General features: G+C 47.1%; 1 protein-coding gene across 1 annotated transcript in view; it reads right to left on the reverse strand.

The window, feature by feature from the left end:
• The window catches only part of FRMPD3 (FERM and PDZ domain containing 3), a 78,080-nt gene that overhangs the window by 36,274 nt on the left and 17,980 nt on the right, over positions 1–23,826 (reverse strand). The window contains exons 2-6 of the mRNA XM_039233545.1: positions 23,586–23,740; positions 20,386–20,488; positions 16,879–16,924; positions 6,134–6,238; positions 1,611–1,718 (exon numbers count right to left, since the gene is read on the reverse strand). Of these exons, the coding sequence (XP_039089476.1) occupies positions 1,611–1,718; positions 6,134–6,238; positions 16,879–16,924; positions 20,386–20,488; positions 23,586–23,733 (510 nt within the window). The 5' untranslated portion in view covers positions 23,734–23,740. The remainder of the gene's footprint in view (positions 1–1,610; positions 1,719–6,133; positions 6,239–16,878; positions 16,925–20,385; positions 20,489–23,585; positions 23,741–23,826) is intronic.

Consider the following 23,826-nt stretch of genomic DNA (forward strand, 5'->3'; position numbering starts at 1 on the left):
GTGTTACAAGTGTAACAGCCCCGGTGCCACACTGTCAATTCACCCAGGTACCTCTTGGGGACAAGTGGCTTGGCAGCCTGTCCAAGTTCCAATGAATTGCCAGTGCACCCTCCCTGAGGTCAGGGTGAGATCACAAGCCAGGGGACACTGCTGGCCTGGAAGGCTGGGGCTACCTGGAAGCAACAATGGCGGTGTCATTGTAAGGTAGGAGAATGCTTGGAGAAGCCTCCAAGGCGGGAAGAGAGGAGTACATGTCCCGGTGCGGAGGCATGTCTCCAAAGGGCATACTGACCCACGAATGAACACCAAGAAGGCTTCCGACACAGAGAGATATCAACATCTGGAGGAGGGGCATCTGGACACCCCTGGATGGCCTAGTTGTATTTCGATGTCCCTCTCATTGACTGAGACGTTCAATGGGCAACAGACCATCCCAGAAGACCCTAGGGAATATGATTCAGTGCTATACCCCTGGGGAACACCCCCAGGCCGAAGCCTTCCAAAGAGACTGCAGTTAGATCAACATGGGTTAGGCCCAGTGCTGCTGGCACTTTGGGCAGGACCATTCTTCATCATTTAGGGCCTGTCTCACTCCTTGCAGGACACTTAGCATCTCTGACCCAGAGACACTCAATGCCAGCAGCACGCCAAACCATGGGATGACCCCACATCTCCTCAGACATTCCCAAAAGCTGTCTGGGAGGGGGAGTGCCAATTCTGACCACCTGATAATTCCTCTTAGGGAAGTTTCCTGGCCCCAGGGTTTCTTTGTTTATAGAACTGTCTTGACCTCAGCTTGGGGACCTCAGGATGCCTGTGAGACAAGGTAGGTTTTCTGGGCAGATGCTATTCCATTGGTTGTATGGAAATTCATTCTGGGGAAGGCATTCTCCTTTTGGAGGGAGTCCAAAAAAAGCAGGAGGCAGCTATTTTTGTCCCATATCAGAGTTTGAACCTGGGGGTTAATCGTTTCATTGCCTCTCGTCCTCAGGACTAAGGGAATTGCTACAACTTTCAGACGACTGGCTGAGCTCTTAAGAATCACAGCTCAGTAACTGCTCTTCCTATGAAAGCAATAGTCAATGGGACTGTGCCTGGACGTTTCAAATCTTGGTTCAATGCTGGTTCTTATTTAAAAAACAAAGCATGGCTAAGCTAATCTCCCAAGAGATTGCGTTTGTTGATTTCTGTGTGTAAATGTGTGTAGATGTTATTGTAGCAATATAAATCACTTTTGCTTTATAAACGGTTTAACGATTTTCACACTTCTTAGCTCCTAAGACTCTTGAAGGACCCGGTGTAACATGGACACAAAGCAATCCACGAATAAGTGTGTACACACACATGCACTCATGCTTGTGAGCACATGCGCATGCATGCATGCATGCACGCACACACACACAGCTGGGCATTCAAATTTTCCCCACCCACAAACACTCTCATCTGAGGGATGTGTGCTCCTGCAGCCTGGTGCTCCCAGAGACTGAAGCTCAAAGGCCACCTTGCTCCAGCCACAACTCTGTGCAGACTCCGAGAAACCCAGGAACCAGCAGCACTCTATGCTCCAGAGAGGGCAGATGCTGACCCAGGAGAGGACACTCTGTATGTACCTTAACAGTGGTCCGGCCATCAAACGTGAATGATTTGATCTGCCCATTTTCTAAGAAAACCTTCAGGACATTGGGGATGAGGAGAAGAGCTTCTTTCTTCATCATTTTCTGTGAACAGGCAGGGAAAGGTCAAGGAGAGGGGCTCATTTAGAAGGCAGAAGGAAGACAGAGGAGGGATTTAAGAGGAAGAGAAGGGAGCGAGTGAGTGAGACGGGAAGCCAGAGATATGGAAGGACAGAGGGACAGAGGAGAGAACAGATAGATGATCATGTCACATGCAGACCAGAACCAAATGCTCCAAGAAGACATTGGGCCATATCAGTTCACCCTTCATTTGTCACCGCACACCCCATTCTACCGTGGCTCCCAGTTCCACAGCTTAGAGTGGTGCTTGGCCCATAGAGACCACCACTAAAGGGCAGATGGAAGGCCTCCTTAGGAGCCCCCCTCACTGGCGTGCTCTTATATCCTGACACCTCCCTTTCTTCCAGGCTCTTCACGCACTGAGGTCACTTCAACATCCGTGGCTTTGCTCGGCCCTTCCCCCTCTCCCATGGTCTCCTACATCCTTTCTAACCTGGCCCTGCCTGTTTCTCCAGAGTCATGTCTTGCCAATGCAGGTACCCACACTGCTCTTTCACGCCTCCATGCCTCTGACAATTCATCGTTCAGGGACTGTGTCACTCCCTGCAGGGCACTTAGCATCTCTGACCCTGAGCACTAAATGCCCATAGCATGCCAAATCATCAGGCTAACTCAAAACATCCTTAGACATTTCCAAAAGCTCTCTGAGACTGGGCAGTAGTGGCCTTGATTGAGAACCACTGGCAAAACCGTTTTTTAAAAAATATTTATTTATTTGGGGGAGAGTGCAAGCGGGGGAGGGGCAGAGAGAAGGGGACACAGGATCTGAAGCAGGTTCTGTGCTGACTGACTGACAGCAGCCAGCCTGACGTAGGGCTCGAACTCACGAACCATGAGATCATGACCTGAGCTGAAGTCGGACACTCAAGCGACTAAGCCACCCAGGTGCCCCAAAGCCCGTTTTTGAACACCTGATATCTTCTTAGCAAAAGTTTTCTTGGCCCAGGTGTTTATTTATACAGTGCTAAAAGGTAAATAAATATTTGTGGTGGTCTTTGTTTATTTTAAAAGTGTATTAAAAACTTTATTTAAAACTTGAGAGGAGAGAGTGTGTTCAAGCAGCAGAAGGGCAGAGAGAGAAAGAATCCCAAGTAGGCTTCAAGCAGCCAGCTAAGAGCCCGATGCAGGGCTCGAGCTCATGAACTGTGAGATTGTGACCTGAGCCTAAGTCAGAAGTTAACCGACTGAGTCACCCAGGTGCCCCTCCGTAAATATTTGTTAAATAAAGACTGTTCTCTCTGCTTTCCTTGTTCCCTTCTTGGCAAACTCCTACTCATCATTCAAAACCCAGCTTAAATACAAATTCCGTAAAGTCTTGACCAAACTCTTCAGGTGCTTGGACCTAGTATTCCCATGTGGTCCTACAGCAACGTATACATACCTCTCTCAGTGTTCTTAGCAATTTTTTGAAGAATACTGGTCTCTTACAAATGGTGAGCTTAGAGCAAATCCATGTCCTATTCAATCTTTGTAGTTCTGCCATTGAGCAGACTTCCTGGCATACAGTTGGTGCTCAATAAATGGCTGCTGAATATATAAGTAATAGGTGCTTAATATATGCTTCCTTGAATGATTAGAATCATCAGGAGAACCCAACCATTTCCCAGGGCCATTACCAGTTCTATAGGAACTGAAAAGCTGCATAAGATGGCCAGATTCCTAATTCAGTGGGCATTCATTGAGCCTCTAGTATATAGCCGGCACTATGATAAGCCCCATGAGGCCCAGGCAAAAATAGAGGGCCGGGTCTGGTCTTACACTCTTGTTATAGTGACCAGATAAACACCCACATGAATCCACTAGAGAACAACTGTAAAACCAAAACCAAACCAACAGGTATAAGACCATCGAGGTTTCCTAGGTGAGATGACTTAGATTTTGATTTTGAAGGAGATGGTAGGTATAGACTATTAAGAGAGGCTACAAGAGGGACAGTCCAGACCTAGGGACCGTCATGGACAGCATGGAAAAATGAACAAGCAAGTCCTCCTGGGTTGGGGTATGATTGGCAGTGCTGAGGAGTCAGGAGTCAAATTGTGGCAGGAAGTGATGGGGTATAAAGTTGGAAAAGTGTGCTTCCCGGTTCTCTCCCTGATCCGGAGATGCCTTGCTCCTACCAAGCCCAGAGGCCCTGGATCCCCCAGCTGATGACACTCGGCAGTGGCAGGTTTTATTTAGCACGCTGAGGTTGGACTCAGATAATTACTTAATTGATTTTGCTTAAAAATAGAGTTGGCAAGGAACGCCCACGGGATTTATTTTTGGTCTGGCTGCTTACTAAAGCCTTGGAACACCAAGGCAAGGGATGATAGGACAGCCCAGAGTCACCTGGGCCTGGACTTCCCCAGGTCCCAACCAATGGTGAGGCTGCTAGGATCCATACTGGTGGCGTGGGAGGTGGCGGTTGTTGTGACATCAGGTAATTTCCTGAGCACAGTAGAATGGGAAGATTTATATCTGTCTCTCTCTCAAACAAGAGCTTCACACTGCCTGGTGGCTGGTCCAGGAGCGACAGAAATAACCCTGCTACTTCGGGGCCTTTGCTTTCAGGTTGGTCAGGAGTGGGGGCTTGATCCTACCTGTGGATAGCTGAGGCACATGGAGAGGGGGTCATGGTAGAGCAAAGGGAGAGTGGGGAGCAGAGAGTGGAAGGGAGAGGAAGAGATGGGAGGAAAAAGGGGAGGGGAGGTGGTCGGGAGGTTTTCATTGGGTGGCCTCGTCTTGATTGATTACTCTGTAATGCTGAGATGGGATGGTCTGTGCTTTCCAAATCCAGTTTGCATTTCCTCTGGGTTTTCAAGGGTTCAGGGCACAAATGTCCCCTTTGTGGCTTGGACCTAAAGATATCCTTCATTGTGATCCGTAGGGACTCGATACTGTTCCCTTGTCTCTCTGCTCACCAACCCCCACTTCTCTCCCTTTAACCTCTTCTGCTAGGACTGATATGGAGCCCAGCCTCCAATTACTTGTTGGCTTACCCAGTGGGTCCCTGTAGTCCCCTGGGTTTCTCAGCTTTCCTCGAACAGGGATAGAAGAGGGCCTGGGCTGAGTTTGGGGATGAGTGTCAGAGAAAAGGAGATGGAAGACACCTGTGTCCTCTACTCCGTCTTCTGAGTGGCTCTGCTTCAAGGAACTACAGAAGTGCCTGGCACCCCACTGATTTCCCCACTCAGGCTGGGCCTGCTGACTTTTTTCAAGTGCAGCTGTGCTTCCGAACGTAAATGCCACAGGCCTCCGGAGAGCCCAGCCCACAAAAGCCTGCAGAAGCACACAAATGCCTCTTAGCTTCGGCTCTCTCCACCTGCACCTGGATATCACTGACTTTTGCAGACTCCTGGGTGGCTCTGGCCATAATCCACGACTGCTTAACACAGATCTCTCTGCTCTCCATCCACCTATTCTCATTTGCTTATCTGGAGCAGACATCTCGGCTCACGTAAACCTCATACAGCAGTGAGAAAGACTGCGGGCTGCCCATGACCACCCCAATCCCCCCACCCCAGCCTGGCAGCTACACAGCATGGGCTGTCAAGTGTCACCTGTTCCTTGAAACCATACCACCCAGTGGGGGATTCTATGTTGTCTCAATCTGAGCTAGCTGCCCCGCCCTGTCCCAACATCACCCAGTGGTATCCAATGGCAGGGAACAGGTGTTCATTTTGCATCCCATGTGAATCTGGGAACAGAGCAGGTGCCTAATAAAAGTTTTGTGACGGGGGCACCTGGGTGGCTCAGTCAGTTGAGCATCCGACTTTGGCTCAGGGCATGATCTCGCGGTTGGGGAGGTCAAGCCCCGCATCGGCCAGCTGCTGTCAATGCGGAGCCTGTATTAGATCTTCTGCCCCCCCAACTCTGCCCTTCCCCACTTGCACGCTCTCTCTCTCAAAAATAAATAAATCTTAAAAAAAAAAAAAAAACTTTGTGACAATGAGAGTCTGTATCATTTCCCCTAGGCTGCTTCACTGGTCAAGACGTGCCATTGCGGTATTACTTTAACAAGAAGACAGCTCAATTCCACCAGCCACTCTTGCTCTGGATCTTCGGAAAACCACCATCTCTTTCCTGCTTCTGTCAAATAGCCCAAAGATGTTTGTGGAGCACTTGTTCTGAGTGGAAGCTATCATGCTGGGGATGGCAATTTCTCTAAGCACCATGAGCGTCCTGAGTGAAGTGATAGATTCCTCTGCCCCACAGTGCCCAGGGCTCTTCTGGATGCCTCGTTCTCCTATCTCACGACCAGCCTGGAGCCCTGTGGTCCTCCCCTCTCTAGCCCGTTAGTAACGCTGCCCACTCTCGAGTGCCTGCTCCAGAGCGAGACCTCCACGGCCAGGTTGATTCTAGCCAAGGGCCAAGGACAGGGAGCTGAAAACTGTACTTACTGCGTCTGTTTCTCCAACTGCCACCTGCTCCGAAAATCGGACCTTCGCAGGATTCGATCTCAGCCTGGCCTTCTTTGCGGCACTGATGAAGGCAGATTTGGGGGACTGGAAAAAGAACAGAGGGCTGGTGAGTTCTCCCTCTCTGGGAAAAACCTGACCTTTGCCACGCTGGAGTTAAGATGTCTCAGTACAGGTGCGCTTTGCCTTACTGATCAATAAGTCAATAAATAAGTATTGATTCCCTACTAGGTGCAAGGCGATGTGCTAAGTGCTTCCTTCTATGATTGGTGTGTTCTGGAAAAGCCGGGCATGAATTGAATTTGGGTAGACTGAATCCCATTATTAACACACTCTGGGCCTAGGGGAGTTTGCCAAAATCCTTTAGCAATAACATACACTGAATTATTATATGTTTGGTTTGCTTAACGTGAGATATACCTAAATGGTGGCTTTTATTACATCTGAATATGAGCATCTCCAAGGATTTACAGAAACGATCTTATTCATCTCCCAGATATGCCTTAGGAAAGAGATTATAGAAAACGATTCAAGGAAATGCAAGAGTCTAGGTGAGGGGCACCCTCATGTCCTTGGGGTCATTCATCATGTGACAAATTTAGGGAGGACCGACTATGTGCCAAGCACTATTCCAGGTGATGAGGGGTTCAGCAGTGAACAACACGAAGCTCTCTGGCTGCAAAGAGAATCCATCTAGCAGGAACAGATGGACAATAAACAAATATTTTTTAGGTAGCAAATAACTACGCTGAGGACAAATCAAGCAGGGTGAAGGACTATACAAGAGACTGAATGAGTGAGGGTATGAGTGATGGGGGTGTTATTTTTGCCAGAGTATTCAGGGAAGACCTCACAGAGGAGGTGATGTTGAAGCAGAGACTGGAAGCAAGTGAGGGAGAGCCAGCCATGAGGATATGTGGAGAAAAACCCTCCTGGGCATAAAGATTACAGGCTTGGAGGTGGGAGTAGGATTGGGGTGCATGAGGAACAGCAAGGGAGTCCAGTGCGGCCAGAGAAGAATGACGGAGGAGGAGGTGGAGGGGTTGTGCTCGGAGAGGCAGCTGAGCGCTGGGTCATGTAGGGCCTGGTTAGCCATGGTGAGAACACTGGATTTCACTCCACTGGAGAGTTACACCCAAAGTAGGAGATTAGTTCGGAGTCTCCTGTAATAATACAGCCAAAATGGGATGGGGGTGGGGCTAGGGTAGTTAATAATGGAGCTGATGTAAAGTGAGTGAATTTTGGATATGTTCTGAAGATAGAACCAAGACAATATGTTGACGGATTGGATGTGGGAAGTGAGAAAAAGAGAGGAGTCAACTGGAAGAACGGAGTGCCACTTACTAAGATGAGGAAGACCATGGTAGTAATCAAGTTTGGGGCTCCTTCAAACCACCGCCCCTACTAACTCTGTCATGGAGCCTGCGTGTCCCACAATCAAGAATCCCTTTGAGTTGTTAAGGCCATGAAGGCCCCTGACAGCTGGGAAGGCAACACATGAAGCTATTTTCTGCCATTAATGCTGCATTTGAAATTCATTTACCAGAGCAGCCATGGGAGGGCGGCACCCTAAGATAAAGACACACCAGAAACAAACGTCCTCATCATCTCTTGGGCCCTGGTCCCAGCTGTGTTCTCATCTGGAGCCAGCAATCTCACCCCCCACCAAGGGCAGATTGCAGAAAGCTACCTGTTCAGCCCAAGTCCAGTAGGACCTCAGGCAGTGAATCTCGGTCCTGGCTGCATGGCAGAAACAGTAGAAAGGCTTAAAAAACCCTTGATGCCTGCCAACCCCCCCCCCCCCCCCCCCCCCCCCCCCCCCCCCCCCCCCCCCCCGCAGACCAATGACATCAAAATCCTGGCGATGAGATCCAGGTATTGGTAAATTTTTAAATTTCCAGTGATTTCAAAATGCAGCTAAGATTGCAGGGAACGACTGAGTTAAAGGAACCTTAGGCTTCCCATCCTGAGCCATAGAGACAGTTTGTTGGCAGCAGACGATATAGCATAACAAAATCTAGGGCTGGAGATCATTGCAGAAAGTGATTACAGTATTGATTGTTCGTGGGAGTCAAGAAATGCCTTTGTGTGTTGCACAGCTTGGTGCTGAAATCCTGGGCTGGGGCTGCAGGCTGCATCAGGAGCAAAAGAGAAGGGGCAAGACAGAAAGATCTGTGGCTATGTTCAGGCAGACTCCACAGCAGTCCACCTGAGGTGCCACAGACGCGAGGCAGGTGGAATCTTTGTTTCTACCCAACAGTCACATCCTCCCTCTCTCAAATCATCTGTGATAGGATGTCTTCATGCATTGTGTGGAACGAGGCATTTCTAGAGGCCTGAATGGGCCATGTGGTCTACCCTTCATTTTCACATGAGAAGCAGAGGCCTGGGAAAAGGATATGGTTAACTCCAAGTACCAAAATAATTTGGGAGTGGAGCTGAAACTAGAACCCAGATTTCCCGAGTCTTGGGTTGGCAATTATTCCCCATAGCCAGCTGAAGCTGGGCATCTATTCCTTTTTTTATGAATATAATTTATTGTCAAATTGGCTTACATACAACACCCAGTGCTCAGCCCAACAAGTGCCCTCCTCCATGCCCATCATCCACTTTCCCCTCTCTTCCATCCCTCATCAACCCTCAGTTTGTTCTCTGTATTTAAGAGTCTCTTGTGGTTTGCCTTCCTCCCTCTCTGTTTGTAACTATTTTCTTTTTGTCTTTCTTTCCCCCATAGTCTTCTGTTAAGTTTCTCAAGATCCACATATGAGTGAAAACATACGATATCTGTCCTCCTCTGACTGACTTAATTCACTTAGCATAATAGCTTCAATTCCACTCACGTTGCTGCAAATGGCATGATTTCATTCTTTTTCATTGCCAAGTAGTATTCCATTGCATATATAAACCACATCTTTTAAAAAAATTTAAATGTTTTTATTTTATTATTTTTGAGAGAGAGAGAGAGAGAGAGAGAGAGAGAGAATCTGAAGCAGGCTCCAGGCTCTGAGCTGACAGCTCAGATGCGAGGCTCAAACTCAAGAACTGTGAGACGATGACCTGAGCTGAAGTCTGACACTTAGCCGACTGAGCCACCCAGGTGTCCCTAAACCACATCTTCTTGATCCATTCATCAGTTGATGGACATTTAGGCTCTTTCCATGGTTGGGCTATTGTTGAGAGTGCTGCTATGAACATTGGGGTGCATGTGCCCCTATGCATCAGCACTCCTGTATCCCTCGGGTAAATTCCTAGCAGTGCTATTGCTGGGTCCTAGGGGAGTTCTATTGTTAATTTTTTGAGGAACCTCCACACTGTTTTCCAGAGTGGCTGTAGAATCTTTCATCTGGTGGCTCTGGTTTGACCTTGGTCCTACCGAATGGACCTTTGAGCATATGAAGAACTGCAACTGGTTTCCTTCTATGTCTTCACCTATGGTGAGGGAACAACTCCTTGCAGTCCCTACCAAAAGTCCCAGATGGGATCCTGTCCTACAGATACCACTATAAACAAAAGAGTCATCTATTTATAGGAGCAAAATCATGAAGGAGGAAGTGGAATGGCCCATTATTTTCAGGGATTATAATCATTTCCAGTGTCTGTGGTAGAGCTATTTTCAGCTTGTTTGTGCCTCATTCCTCATTGACCCTTGTCTTGTCGGTCTCTAAGACTCCATCCTATTCTCAGTCTTCAGCCTTGATCACTGATGGTGACTCACTCATTGTCAGCTGGGCTCTGCTACATGTCACAGAGTCACGTCTAGCCTCACGCTTCAACATAGGTGACGTCTGCCTTGCAGTGTGATACAAGATGCTCTCAAAGGTCACCCTGTTCCAAAGCATCTTCGAAGCTCAGCTATGGGGCCTAAAGCTCTTAATGCTAGTGTCACTCCTTTGAATTAAAATATTAAGAATTGGGGGGCACATGGGTGGCTCAGTTGGTTGGGCGTCCAACTCTTGATTTCAGCCCAAGTCATGATCTCATGGTTTGTGAGACTGAGCCCCGCATTGGGCTCTGTGCTGACAGTGTGGAGCCTGCTTGGGATTTTCTTTCTCCCTCTCTCTCTCTCTGTCCCTCTGCTGGCTCTCTCTCTCTCTCAAAATAAATAAATAAAAATTTTTAAAAAAGTATTGAGATTTGGGAAGGCCCTGGTCAAAATGAGAACATGGTACCAGGGAGGAGTAATGAACATAATTCAGGGATCAGCAGACTACAGGCCTGCATGGACCAAATTCTGCCCACCACTTGTTTTTGTACATAAAACTTTATTGGAATACAGCCGTGATCTTCACTTATATATTATTGCCTGTGGTTGCTTTCGCAACTATCATGTATAGTCTACAAAAATTACAATATTTACTATACAGCCCTTTACAGAAAAACAGGTTTCCTGAACTAACTCATTAGCATGCACTTATCCACTGTTTATAAAACTTTCCTGGTGATAAGAATCATTGGGGAGTGCTTGCTAAACCACAGATTTCCAGGCCCACACCAGACTTAAAAAAAGTCAGAATCTCTAGGAACATAAGGCACAGAGTTTATATTGTTGAAAATGTCCTAACCCATTAAGTATAGATTAATTGAGTACCTTAAAGCTGGGACATCTGAGCTCTTCACTGACCCCATTTTTCCTTCAAGCAGTTGGGAGGCTCATTTTGCAACAGGCACCCTTGCTGGCTAAAATGTATTTTGGCTTGAAACACAGGACTGGAATTACTAAGCACCTCCGGGGCCACTGCAAAGCCCCTCGAAGCAAATATGAAGTCAGCAGCTCAGTGGAATAAGCAATAGAGGAGAGAGTCTGCCTCTCCCTTAGGACTGCATTCAGCAGCTGGTGATGCTTTGACCATTTTTTTAATTTGGTGGCTCTATCAGTACAGCTTTCAGGGTTGTGTTCAAAGTCAGGTATATGGCCCAATATCTTGGTGCACGATAGGGCCCTACTTTGATTTTGAGAGGTTCCTGAAGGTCTGACAGCCTCCCGATTCTCCTTTCTGCTGGCTCATTGGCTCCTTTCACCTGAACCTACTTAGAAACAATTCCTATAGCAACCACTGTGGGAGTCTGGGACAATGGAAGGCCATCCTGGTTTCACCGGACTACTGATAAGGGACCCAGGGTCTTCCTTCCTGCACTCGGTGCCTGAACGTGAACATGGCCTCTCTACAGCTTCAAAGCCCCCTGCAAGCCACACATGACCGTCATTCCTCATCTATGGCCTCGTCAATTGGTTCTGCTCCCAGTTCCCTGGGCATACTGAGATATTTCCCACTTCTGCTTGCCCTTTAGTATCCCTTCTGCTTAGCCAAATTCCATCTCTAAAGCCTAACTCAAATTCTGCCTTGGTCCTGAATCCTTCCTCAATTACTCCAGTCTTCTCCTTGGATTTCCTATAGTATTCTTTGGTAATCCACACTGCCACCATTCACCTCCCAAACCAGGTTGTAAAAGAAGAGATGGCATTTTATGTTACTGTGTCTACCCCTAGCACCAAGCACAGAGTAAGAACAGAATAAGAGATAGTAGTTTACTGCTAAGGTTCATAATGAATTAGTTCATCAATTTTAGCAAATATGGTTTGAGGACCTACCATCTGCTAAGCACTATACCTCAAGAAGCTCTGTAGAAAACCAGTTCTTCTGCAGTAAGTTCCTATTATTTTGGCCTTTTTTTCCTGAGCAGGTGGCTCCAAGCAAATGGGATCCAGACTCACTGGGTACAGGGAAGTCTTCAGTACCAGAAAACTAGAGTTTCATTTGAAGGGACTGTCTACTTTCTTTATCTAGGTCACAACAAAGTACTTTAAAATATTTATTGAGGACACACCATGTGCCAAGGTCTAAGGGTACCAAAGTTAATACATATTTAGTCAATCATGGGGGATAGTTGGTCACTTGAAGATTAAGGAACACCCAGGTCCAAGGGTACCAAAAGTAATACATATTTAGTCAATCATGGGGGATAGTTGGCCACCTGAAGATTAAGGAACACCTTTAAATACATATAGGCTTAATAAGTGGCTATCTAATGCAGTATGGTTTGAGGGGCCCTGGGAATGGACCGCTGTGACCACCCTCCTAAAATACCCACTATGGTCTGCCATTATAAAAGTCACTTTATTACAAGAAAAATGTCATCTGAAAGAGAGTTCATATTACATAGGTAGTTCTTGATATGTACTTTGGCTACATATGAATCATTTCGGAAGCCTTTTCAAAAGACCAAAAGCTAGGTCCCATCCCCAAAGCTTCTCATTTCAGTTGGTCAGAGCTAGAGGCTAAGCATCAAGAGTTTTAAGAGCTTCTCAGGTGGTTCTAATGTATAGCCAGGGTCAAGAACCACCCTCATCAGCCAAGGAATGTAGAAGCTGGAAAGAGCCTTGGAGGTATAAAGATTCCTGGGCCACATGCTGGATCTAGTGGGAAACCATCTTCTGGAAGAAGTGGTAATCAAGCTTGAATACAATGAAAGTTTGGTAAGAGGCGGCAGTCTTCATGCAACCGTAAGACGTCAAGTGCTTGCTGTGGACTCAGTACTATGTTCTGTGATGCAGGGGCTATTCCGCTGAACATATGCTGGGAGTTGTCAATATGCTTTCACTATAACTTGAGAGAGAAGATTCTCCTTCTCAGTCCATTTTTGTGACTCAAAGTAGTTATGTTTTATAAACTCACCTCAAACACTAAACTAATGAATACTGAACAGTTGCTCCTAGGGGAAATATGCGTGTGTGTGTGTGTGTGTGTGTGTCTCACATAGATTATGATTTTAAATTCTAAAAACAAGTCATCCTGGTAGCTTCCATTTTCCTTATTTCACTAGGAGAAAATGAGGTTCTGAAGTGTTAAGTGACATGTCTGAGGCTGCCCCACTAACAGGTGCCAGAGTTGGGATTCAAATCCCATCCAACTATTCTACAGCCTGAGCTTCTTGCACTATACCGCACTGCCTCCTGCCATCTCTATCTTCTAGACACCTCTGTGTGACAGCTGAAACAAGATGGCAGTGTGTTGCCTTATTTGACCTCAGCTGGAAAGGTGTGCATTGGGAGACTCAAATTTTTTCATGCTCTGCCCATGTCCGCAAATGACCAAGAAAGCACCATGGGTATTGATTCTGGGGTTACAAATACATTAGAAAGAGTAGGTGAATTTGCAAATATAGAATCTGCAAATAACAATGGTTGATTGTACACATACATAAGGCTGACCTTCACTTGGGATGCACTGGTATGGCTATACCTGTTGTAAAAGAGTCAGGGTTTCTTTCATACTGATTGGTAAGCAGCCACTGTCCTAAGCTTCCTGGGTACCACCTGACCTCTCCCGTGGGACCACTTTACAAATGGTCAACTGAAGGGTTAACGCCTGGCGTGGTTAGGAGGCCTCCAAGATTGCTCCAGGACCCATGTCTGGTTTACATTCTGATCGAATAGCTCCTACTGTACATGTTAATTGTTTTGACTATCAGCCTTGTGTGTATGTGCTCACATCTCTGCTCCGAGCATTTAGAAAGCACGAGGTCAAGTACTAAAGGATAAGCTCTGTGAGGACAGGAACCATGTCTGTTCCGTGTACTGCTCTGTTCCCAGCTTAGAAGAGCACCCGGAATAGTAGGTATTCAGTAAATGCTTGCTGAATGGATGAACAAATGAGAAACTCTCTTTGAGGTTAGTCAGGCAAAGGTGTTTGGCAAGGTCTCAAGCCAGGTCTTAAAGGAAACACATGTATTAAAAGAGGTGTGGACTAGTATGAGGTCAGAAGCTGCAGGGAAGTAAGAAGTAAGATATATATCAGGAGGAGAAGGAAAGCAGCCTGGTCATAGCAAAGAGGCCATGGGATGGGACCGTGGGGACATCAGAACTGGAGGGCAAAGGGGTGTTCAGAGCACTGGGATGAGAGATGGAATAGAGATAGAGGAAGTGTTAGGCTTTTCATTCTGCACCTAAGTTTGGACACTTGATTTTGGTTTAGGCTGCTGTGATGGCTGGAACCTGGGTTTTCTTTATTCCTTCTGTGGCAGGTGCTATTCCAGGTGCTGGGGGATACGGCAGTAAACAAAACGCAGTCCCTATCCTTGTGGAGCCAACATTCTAACGAGATAGAATATATATATATATATATATACATAAATAAAATGTTTAATGGGAATGCAAAATGGTACAACCACTCCAGAAAATAGTCTGGCAGCTTACTAATAAACATACACTTAATGTATCAACCTAGAAGTCACACTTTTGGGCATCTGTCCCAGAGAAGTAAAAACTTATGCACACAAAAAAATCTGTACATGAATGTTTACAGCAGCTTTATTAGTATTAGCTGCAAACTGGAAACAGTCCAGATGTCCTTCATTGGGTGGAAGACTAAACAATCTGTGGGACATCCACACCATGGACTACTACTCAGCAATAAAAAGGAACACACTACTGATACTGGCAACAACTTGGATGAATCTCAAGGGCATTGTGCTGAGTAAAAAAAGCTAATCCCAAAGATTACATACTATATTATTCCACTTGTATAACATTTTTTAATTTTAATTTTATTTTAGAGAGTAAAGTGTGAGTGGGGGAGAGGGGCAGAGGGAGAAAGAGAGAGAGATAGAGAGAGGGGAGAGAGAGAGAGAGAGAGAGATTGAGAGAGAGAGAGAGAGAATCTTAAGCAAGCTCCACACCTCAGGACTTGATCTCACGACTGTGAGATCATGGCCTCAGCCAAAATCAAGAACCATACACTAAGCCAACTGAGCTACCCCGGTGCCCCTATATAGTATTTCTGAAATGATAAAATTACAGACATGGAGAACAGATTAGTGGCTGACAGGGATTGGTGTTGTTGGGGGAGTGGGTTTGGTTACAAAAGGGCAATGTGAGGGGTCCTTTTAGTGATAGGACTGTCCAGTATCTTGACTGTGCTGGTGGACACATGAGCCAACACATGTGACAGGCTGACACTGGACCATACACACACATTGTATTGGTGTCAATGTCCTGGTTTTGATATGGTACTTTAGTTATGTAAGATGTATCCCTTGGGAGAAACAGGGTCAAAGGTACACAGGGATGTCTATACTAGCTTTGTAACTTCCTGTGAATCTATAATTATTCCCAAATAAAAAGTTAAAAAATATAATATTTTAGTACCAATGAAAAAAATGACGCAGTATCGGCAGATAGTCACAGGTCAATGCTACCTTAGAAAGGGTAGTCAAGGATGGCATTTGAGGAGACCGGACTAACAAAGTAACCCACAATGGGTCTCTGACCAGAGAGATAAAACATAATAAGCATGGTTTTTGGGGTGTACTTGTAGCCATTTCACAACAGTGCCCACTGCCCACTAGGCAATTGTACCTGTGCAGTAATGTAGGGAGGAAGGGGTCTACTGGTAACATCCACTGAGGGGTGGAATTTGTCTGTCCAGAGATACAGGAGAATTGCAACTGAGAAAGGCCAATTTGCCAGGGAGCATGTATGAGGGGGGAGGGAGAGGAAATATGAACGTGCATGTGTAAACTCGATTGTGTGTGTGAGGTTCACACTGACACAGAAGATGGCTGGGGGCCATGGGGAGAGGAAGTTAGAGCCAGAGCTTGATTTGAACCCTGTCCCCAACTCATGAGCCCATGCTCTGTACCTGCACACCATCCCTGGCTTTGTACAGACACGTCTCTCTGGAAACTCTTTTCCTCTGTCTCTGCCTGGGGAATCCTGCCCCACCTCTAGAGGTCCAGATCAGATGCAGCCTCCTCTGGGAAGGCTCTCCTGATTTCATGCTGCTCATCCTCAAAAGATGTGACCTCTCCTGTAGCCATGGGGGTGGGACATCAGTGCTGGAGGGCAGGGGAGTGTTGGGGGACTGAGAAGGGACAACCAGGGAAGGAGGGCTCTGAGTTTTGCATATAAGGCTTTTGTACCTGGGTCTGTGCGTTTGAGTTGAGATTACTATAAGAATGTAACTTAGGAAAGACACTGGGCCTCTATATCCAACTCTTGAGGAGAGGGGCCTGGGGATTTTTACTTTTAATAAGAACTCCTGTGACTATTATGATCAGTCGAGTTTGGAAAACACTTTTCTAGTCTAAACCCCTCAATATGTAAATGGAGAAACAGGTTCAGAAAAGGGAACTGACCCACTCAAGGTCACACAGCCAGTTAGTGACTGTGCCAGGACAAAGATGAACTTGTTTGTTCAACTGTACTTTCCCATCAACTTCATATTAAATTCCCCACATGCAGTGCTGGGTCCCATACATTGTAGGCCATTTAGTAAGTACTGGTATAATGAATGCAAATACTGGATGGATGAATAGATGGATGAATGAATGAATGAATGAATGAAGCTAGCTAGCACCCACCATCTGCAAGGACTTCATGGGGGATGGACACCAGACAGGTAAATTTTGACGGGACACAGCCAAAAAAGACAGAGAAAAATCTGTCTAGGACTGGGGGGGGGGCGGGGGCAGTGAGCAGCCTAAGTGAGGTAAAGCACAAGGCACAGGGCAGAACATAGCACCGTGTAGCCTTTCAGAATTCAAGCCTTGAATGTGAAAGTAGATAAGAAGTTTAGAAGGTATGCTTTCAGGTCACTCCTAAATCTCTGGCTCACAACATGTTGATTCTGGGGTCTCCCTCCACCCACCCTCCCATCACTGTCATTTTCTAATATGGGATTCTCTCATCTCGGTCAGAGGAAGGGCGGATGGCAAAGAGGCTCACTCACCTGATGAGTGTGCAGAACTGTAAGAACGATGAATTCCTTAGCGCTCCTACAGAGAGAAGAAGGAACAGGAGAGCAGTGTATCATGCACCAGGTATTCATCTGGCACAAGAAGCAACACCAGACTTTTCCCCTGGGCTGCATTCAGGGGTATGGATTAGGCCAGAGGGCGCTCTGAGCGTCTGCCTGGCTGCCTCGCCTCCCATCATCTGTGGCGGCCGACGTAAACCATCCATATAGGTTCACGCAGGCATCTGAAGATGGTATTACCATTATCTCTGGGGCTGTCATTTTTCAGGTCTTCTTTTTATATTCCTTCTCACATTCTCTCTGTAGAAATCCCCAAACCTTAGGAGCAAGTTTAGCTATAGAAGAGAAAATTCTCAAGGAAAACTAAAGGGCTGAATTATGGAACTCAAAGGGCACACAGTCAGAGTCCCGGGAACCATGTACTGTGATTATTGGCAATTTGGTATTTAAGCAAGAGGAGAAATTCAAAGGAAAAACCCAAAGGAGGTCATTTGGTTATCATGACTCATACTCAGCAGATTTGTTTTAATTGAAGGACCAAAAAATGAGAGCCAGGGAGCAACAGATGGGACCAAGACTCTCCAGATAGCAAATATTCAAAAGGATGAAGAATTTGAAACTCTTCCGACAAGAATTATGCCAATGATCAGACAGGCCATGAGGTATGAAAATTCTCTCCCAGGAATATATAATCCTTCAAAATAACTGAAAGAAATGGAAAGAGTTTGCCTTGAAGGAGCTTCCCGTCTCCTTGCTGAGCTTTTTCTTATGTTTCTGGGAACAAAGATATTCAAGAAGCAGAGTCAAGACCACTTGGTTCTAGGTATTCAAGAAAAGCTAAGGCCCCCTGTGCAAAGACTTGGAACATGAAGAGGCAGAGTCCAGGAAAAATCAACTCCAGGGTCTGAGGAGCTCCTGGGAGAAGGAAGGAGTTGTGTTCCAGAAAACACCACAGAAAAATCGGTTTCTTGAACAAGGTAGGACACAGTGTAAGTCGGATTATGTGACGGGTCTGCCCCAGCCCCTGACACACTTCCCCATTTCATGGGGCAACAAAGCCAAAGTTCTTATAGTGGCTACAACTCTACCCTTCTTTGCCCCACTTCTCCCCTGTTTCCCAAACATGCCAGACACACTCCTGCCTTAGGACCTTTGCACTGGCTCTTCTCTCTCCGACACCCTCACTCCTTCAAATCTTTCTTTGAGGAAATCTTCTCAATGAGGCTAACACTGGTTGGGTTATTTTTTTTTAAATTATTTTAAATGTTTATTTTTGAGAAAGAGACACAGAGAGAGAAATAGAGTGCAAGTGGGGGAGGAGGAGAGAGACAGAGGAAGACACAGAATCTGCAGCAGGCTCCAGGTTCTGAGCTGACAGCAGAGAGCCCGTTGCAGGGCTCAAACCCATGAACTGTGAGATCATGACCTGGACTGAGGTTGGATGCTTAACCGACTGGGCCACCCAGGAGCCCCCTGGCCAGGTTATTTAAAACTGCATCGGCATCCCTGTGTCCAGCACTCCCAGATCCTGTTTGCCCTGATCTACTTTCTATTTTTCAATAACCTTCATCAATTTCCAGCATACTGTACAATTATATATTTATCATGTTTAGTTTATTGTTAAGGTGTAACTCCTTCCACTAGCGTGTAAACTCCAATGTGATTTTTGTCTTATTCATTGCTGTATATTCAGTACCTAGAACAGTGCCTGGTGCAGAGCAGACACTCATTAACAAATATTCACTGAAGGAATGAAATAATAAAAATCCGCTAGCCCCCGAGGTCATCAAATGAGTGAGCTCTATCTTGATCCCGAGGGAGCTCTGGACTCCCTCACAAAATGGGGCTACCTGTTCTAGGGTGCAAGGACAAAGCAAAGGCTTTTGGAGGGTCAGGCTGAATGAACCTCAACATGCCCTCATGGGGCTGAAAGGACTTATCCCATTTTGGTGTGGTGGTGGAGGGTGAAGGGTGGCATGGGGGAGATGCAATGGACAACTGAACTTGGAGAAGAGACAAACTAATCATCATCAGAGACCAGACGTATTCCAAGATGTGAGCTGGAGGGGAGCAGGTCAAGGAAGGCCTGCTCTGGACTTTAGGAGGGGGCATTCCAAGTGCCTCCAGAGCTAGCGAGAGGGTGCTGTCCCGTATATAGAGTGCTAGGTCTGCCTTTGAAGGGAGGGAGGGGCTCTGGCAAACAAGAAAGAGGAGTGGGATGAAAAACTTTCTAAACCAAGAAGGCTTGAAAGAGATGGGGGCAGAGATAGAGCAGACTACACAAGGCAGAGAGGGGGCGGGGGGCACATGGTTCCGTTTGGGAGGAAACAGTCAAGTTCGCCAAAGCTGAAGATAACCCAGTGGAATTTAGAGCCTTCACCTCTATCCTTTTATTCCTTATTAACACATCTATGCAAAGGGGCATGTGGGTGGTGTGTGTGTGTGCATGCAGTGAGAGTGTAGGGTAGGGGAGTGTATATAGTGCGTGTGTGTGTGGTATGTGCTATGCATGGTGTGTATGTGTGTGCATATGTGGGTGTGTAGCATGTGGTGTGCATGGTTTGTGGGTGTGGTATGTAGAGTCCATGGTTTGTATAGTATGTGTGTGATATGTGGTGAGCATGGTGTGTGAGGCACATATGGTACACATGGTATATGTGTGAAGTGTATGTGTGTGGTAGGTGGTATGCAAGGTGTGTGTGTGGTATGTAGTGTTCATGATTTGTGTGGGGTGTATGTGTGGTATGTGGTGTGCATGGTGTGTGTCGCATGTGGTATGCATGGTTTGTGTAGGGTGTGTGTATATGGTAGGTGGTATGCATGGTATGTGGGTGTACATGTGTGTGTGTGTATGTGTGTGTGTGTGTTGTGTGGTATGTATGGTCTGATGTATGGTATGTGTAGGGGTGAGAAAGGGGAAAAGTCAACATGATTACTCTCATGTACAAATGGTGGAGGGCACTAACAGGTCACACACACAGTGAGCAAAATACACAACGGCAGGTTGGTTCCCTTCCCCAGCCCGCTGCCCAGAGATTCAGAGTTTCTTCTTTTGGGGGGGGGGGTTATGGAAAGGTGAGAAACAATGTCTTGCTCACACTGTGCTTATCTCAGAATGTTCTTTTAATGGCTTGTTTGGTTCTCATTGCTCAACTGCTCTGTCTCCCTGCACAGTAAATCAAACACCAAGGGGCTTGGGTGAGGGGAGTGGTTAAGGTGGAGGGAAGTGAGCTCTTGCAGAAGGCTGTTCTTTGTTCACGTTGCTGACGAACGCTATGCCAGAGGGTGTGAGGGACCCTGGGGCCCTGGAAGGGCTGGCCCCTGAAGTCCTGGGTAGCCGAGAACCCTGGCTAGGGCTTCTCTGCCTGAAGGGCTTCCCTCTCAGGGCCAGGGAGGACCGCGGGAGCCCTTATCCCACTGGTGGGACAGGGGAGGGGTCAGCAGTTGTCTACCTGCCAAGGCCCACGAGGCCCCTGTTACCTGATAAGTTCTATGAACCTCTCCCTGGGGGCTTCACTCACGTCCTCCTCATTAATAGCCACAATCTGGTCACCAGCCAGGAGCTTGTCCTCAGAGGGGCCTCCTGCAGAGGAGAGGAGAGAGGCGTGAGGGCTTGGGGACCACTGCTGGGAAAGCGCAGGTCTGGATGGGAGTCGCCAGTGCCTGAGGGAGCTGAAGCGGGTACTGAAGCGTGTAGGAAATAGCGCACGCTGCGTGGGCTGGTGGTAGGGGTATTGTTTGTGCCACTGCTGCCTGTGCCAGACAGACGGCGGAAGACTGAAGAATGAATATAGCGTGACCTCCTGTGGATGGGAGTAGTGGTGTGCTAGCACAAGGTCCCAAGCCTAGGCCTGGCCCTCAGACAAGATTAATAAATGTGCTTTCCTGACTTGGGTCTGAAGAGGGACACGGGTTTCCCTTTCACCAGGAGGGATCAGCTGAGGCCCAAGGAATGACTTCCAGGCTACCGACAGTGATATAGGTGAAGGGAGGCGCGAGAAGGAATCTTCTCACCTGAGCAACATTCATACCTTCTGGTCTGGAATGATTGAGGCATTCACCTGCCTGAAGACAGGGGGATGGACTAAAAGACCCCAAAGGGTTTATTTTCTTTCAGCTCTGAGAGATGCTGCCCTTCAGTAAATGACGGGAACAAGCACAGACCCTAAATCAAGGGTAGTCAGAAATTTGCTTTCTCTCCTTCCCATCTCTACCATGGAGGTTAAGAAGGCAGACCTGTCTGAGGGCCATATCTCCTTGGTTGGAGTAAAGGGTGGACCTAGAGGGGTGCCACAGGGTGCATTGCCTCAGGTGTTTAGCCAAGATCAAGGAGAAAAGCTTTTCAGGGATTCAAGTGGAATGAGAAGTCAGGCCCAGCCTCACTCAAACCCAAATGAAATATTTACTGACGTGTCCCACTCTCAAACCAGTCTTGACTCTTGTTTAGGTCTGCTGCGAAGGGCAGGATCCCAACTGTTCCTCTCTCTACAAAGAAGTGTGCTGTGCAAATTCCAGAAGCATGAACATACAAAACAACTCTGTCACTTGAGCATGGCCCAATGGCTCGGGAGCATGGGGCCTGTGTGCTGAGGGTGGTGACACAGCTCGACCTGCAAATCCACCACTCCAGCTGCACTGTCCCTCAACCCACTAGGCCAAGTCTTCTGATGGCATAGTGGCTTCAGGAGCAGGGAGTGGGGTGGTGCAGCCAGCCCAATCTGAACTCCAATTCCAAATCTGCAACTCACCGGCTGTGTGACCTTGCACAGGACATTTAATTTCTGGGAGTCTCTCTTTCCTCATTTGTAAAATGGGAAAATAACAGTGCCTACACATCACAAGAACGTTGGGAAGATGAAGGAGATGATGAATGCACAGCGCTTAAAAAACAGTTGATTGATGTTGGTAAGAATTCGATAAATGGGAATTATGATCCTCCAAAGGGGCGATCCCTTCAACTCATTTCATTCCTTCTACCTACTTCCGCCAAAATGCCAGTCTTTTGGTAGAGGCAACCTATTCCCCCCTCCTTCCCTCCCTTCCTTTTAATGGAAGAGGTCCTCACAGAACTCAATTCTACTGCTATCATGGAATGGTTTGTTGGTTTGCACCGTCATGATTGTTTCTCTATAGGATGCCCCTTGTCTTGTATCTTATCATCTCAAATACAGAACCGAAAAGTCCTCTGTGTGTGAGAGCCACCGGGACCAGAAGGAGCTCTCTAAATCAGCCCACATCTTTAGAGAACTGTGCCGGCCAACCCCATGACTTTCCATGGCTCCCGCCTTTGGCTTTCCTTCTCTCCACTCCTCCAACCTCTGCATCTTCATTTTCATACAGCTTGAAGCCCATCGCCTTTTCTAGGCTTAGGGGCTTCCTTCCTCCCTGTAAATCCTGTCTTCTTTGAAGTTAAAAGCGGGGGCTCCTGGTGGTCTGTTACTCAGTTGCTGGGTTTTGTTTTGTTTTTTTTTTCTGATTCCTCCTACCCAGGACAGATTTGATTTCTGATCAGAGACTCAAAAGCCTTTTCACCAAACTGCATGACTGACTCGAGAGCCTTAGGTCAGCCACGAACTCCTGTACTGAATTGTTTATTTTTTTTTTCTCTATGCCCTCTAGTTGAAAAGGGAGCTTACAAAAATCTTTTTCTTTTCCTTTGAGGATTGCAAAATTCATCAAATTTCTGCTAGACCAGTTTGTACTCCGGCTGCTCCTCTTGACTGAATGAGAAACTGTTGTAAACATCTAAAGCCTCAGGCCCAGCAAGCCAGGGATAAAGCTTCTTTCTGTCTGTCTTTGCTGTCAATGCCTAGCAGATGTGGAACAAAATAGTGCTTGGGCCATTTCCCATTTCATTCAGGATGGCAGGATTCCACAGTTCAGGTGGGGCTTTCCCTTGTTCTGTCCCACATGGTCCCACTCAAGCCCCGCTTCTCCTGTGTGGCATCAGACAGGCCCAGGTTCAAGTCCTGACTCTGCTGTTTCCTCTGTGAGTACTCCTGGACAGGTCATTTCCCTTCCCCTATGCCTCAGTTTCCTCATATGCAAAATGGGAATGGCTACTTACCGTGCAGGCTTGGCTGTGAGGATTAAGCAAGATGATGAAGGCTTGCTTAATCAACGATGACTGTTGTTACAGCCACTGTGGCATTTGGAGATTTCACTCTCTTCTCACCTCCTTTCCCACCTATGGTCTGTATCCTGATTCTGGTCTTCAAGGGCTGACCTTTTTCATGACTGTGTACCAGCCTCCACAGCCTGATGGCTAGGTTCTTGGGGACACAAACTGTGTTCTGTACTTCCCTGTAGTCTTGCCGTGCTTAGAGTAGGCAATCTATAAATAGTTGTTGAATTCACTTAAATAGGTATTTCTCATCCAAGGCAGTATGGCTCTTTTATGAAGGTTCTATGCAAAGGGAGGCTTTATTAAGACAGAGATTGTACCCTTCTAAACCATCAACTGCGGCCTCTGTCTAGGGCCCAGGCAGGCTCGATGGCCTGCATCAATCACTCTTAAAGCTCAGCTCCCTCACATGGTTATTAGTTGGCAAGTCTCTGCCCACTCTTTGTGAATTCCTGGGGAATACAACAGTCAGCTGGGGAGCTCTGTCCTTTGGGAAGATGAGTGGGTGCTGGGGGATAGGATCCAGGGCCAGGGGGACACTCTGAAGAACACCTACCTGGCCTCACAGACCGCACCACCACAGGCCGCTCACTGCCAGCCACGAAGCCAAAGCCATATATAGGGTCTCGGTGAATGGTCACTTGTCGCAGCGTCTTTGCTGGCAGCTGCTCACATTCCATATCATTTGCGCTCTCTTCCTGCATCACATGACTGAGGGAAGGGGAAGATGGGAGCAAAACAAGACGCAAAGGGGACTAAGCCTCAGAGCCAGCTGGGAGGGACATTGGTTAGGGTGC

Source organism: Hyaena hyaena, unplaced genomic scaffold (assembly GCF_003009895.1).
Source record: "Hyaena hyaena isolate Hyena2069 unplaced genomic scaffold, ASM300989v1 scaffold_77, whole genome shotgun sequence".
Taxonomy (NCBI): Eukaryota; Metazoa; Chordata; class Mammalia; order Carnivora; family Hyaenidae; genus Hyaena; species Hyaena hyaena.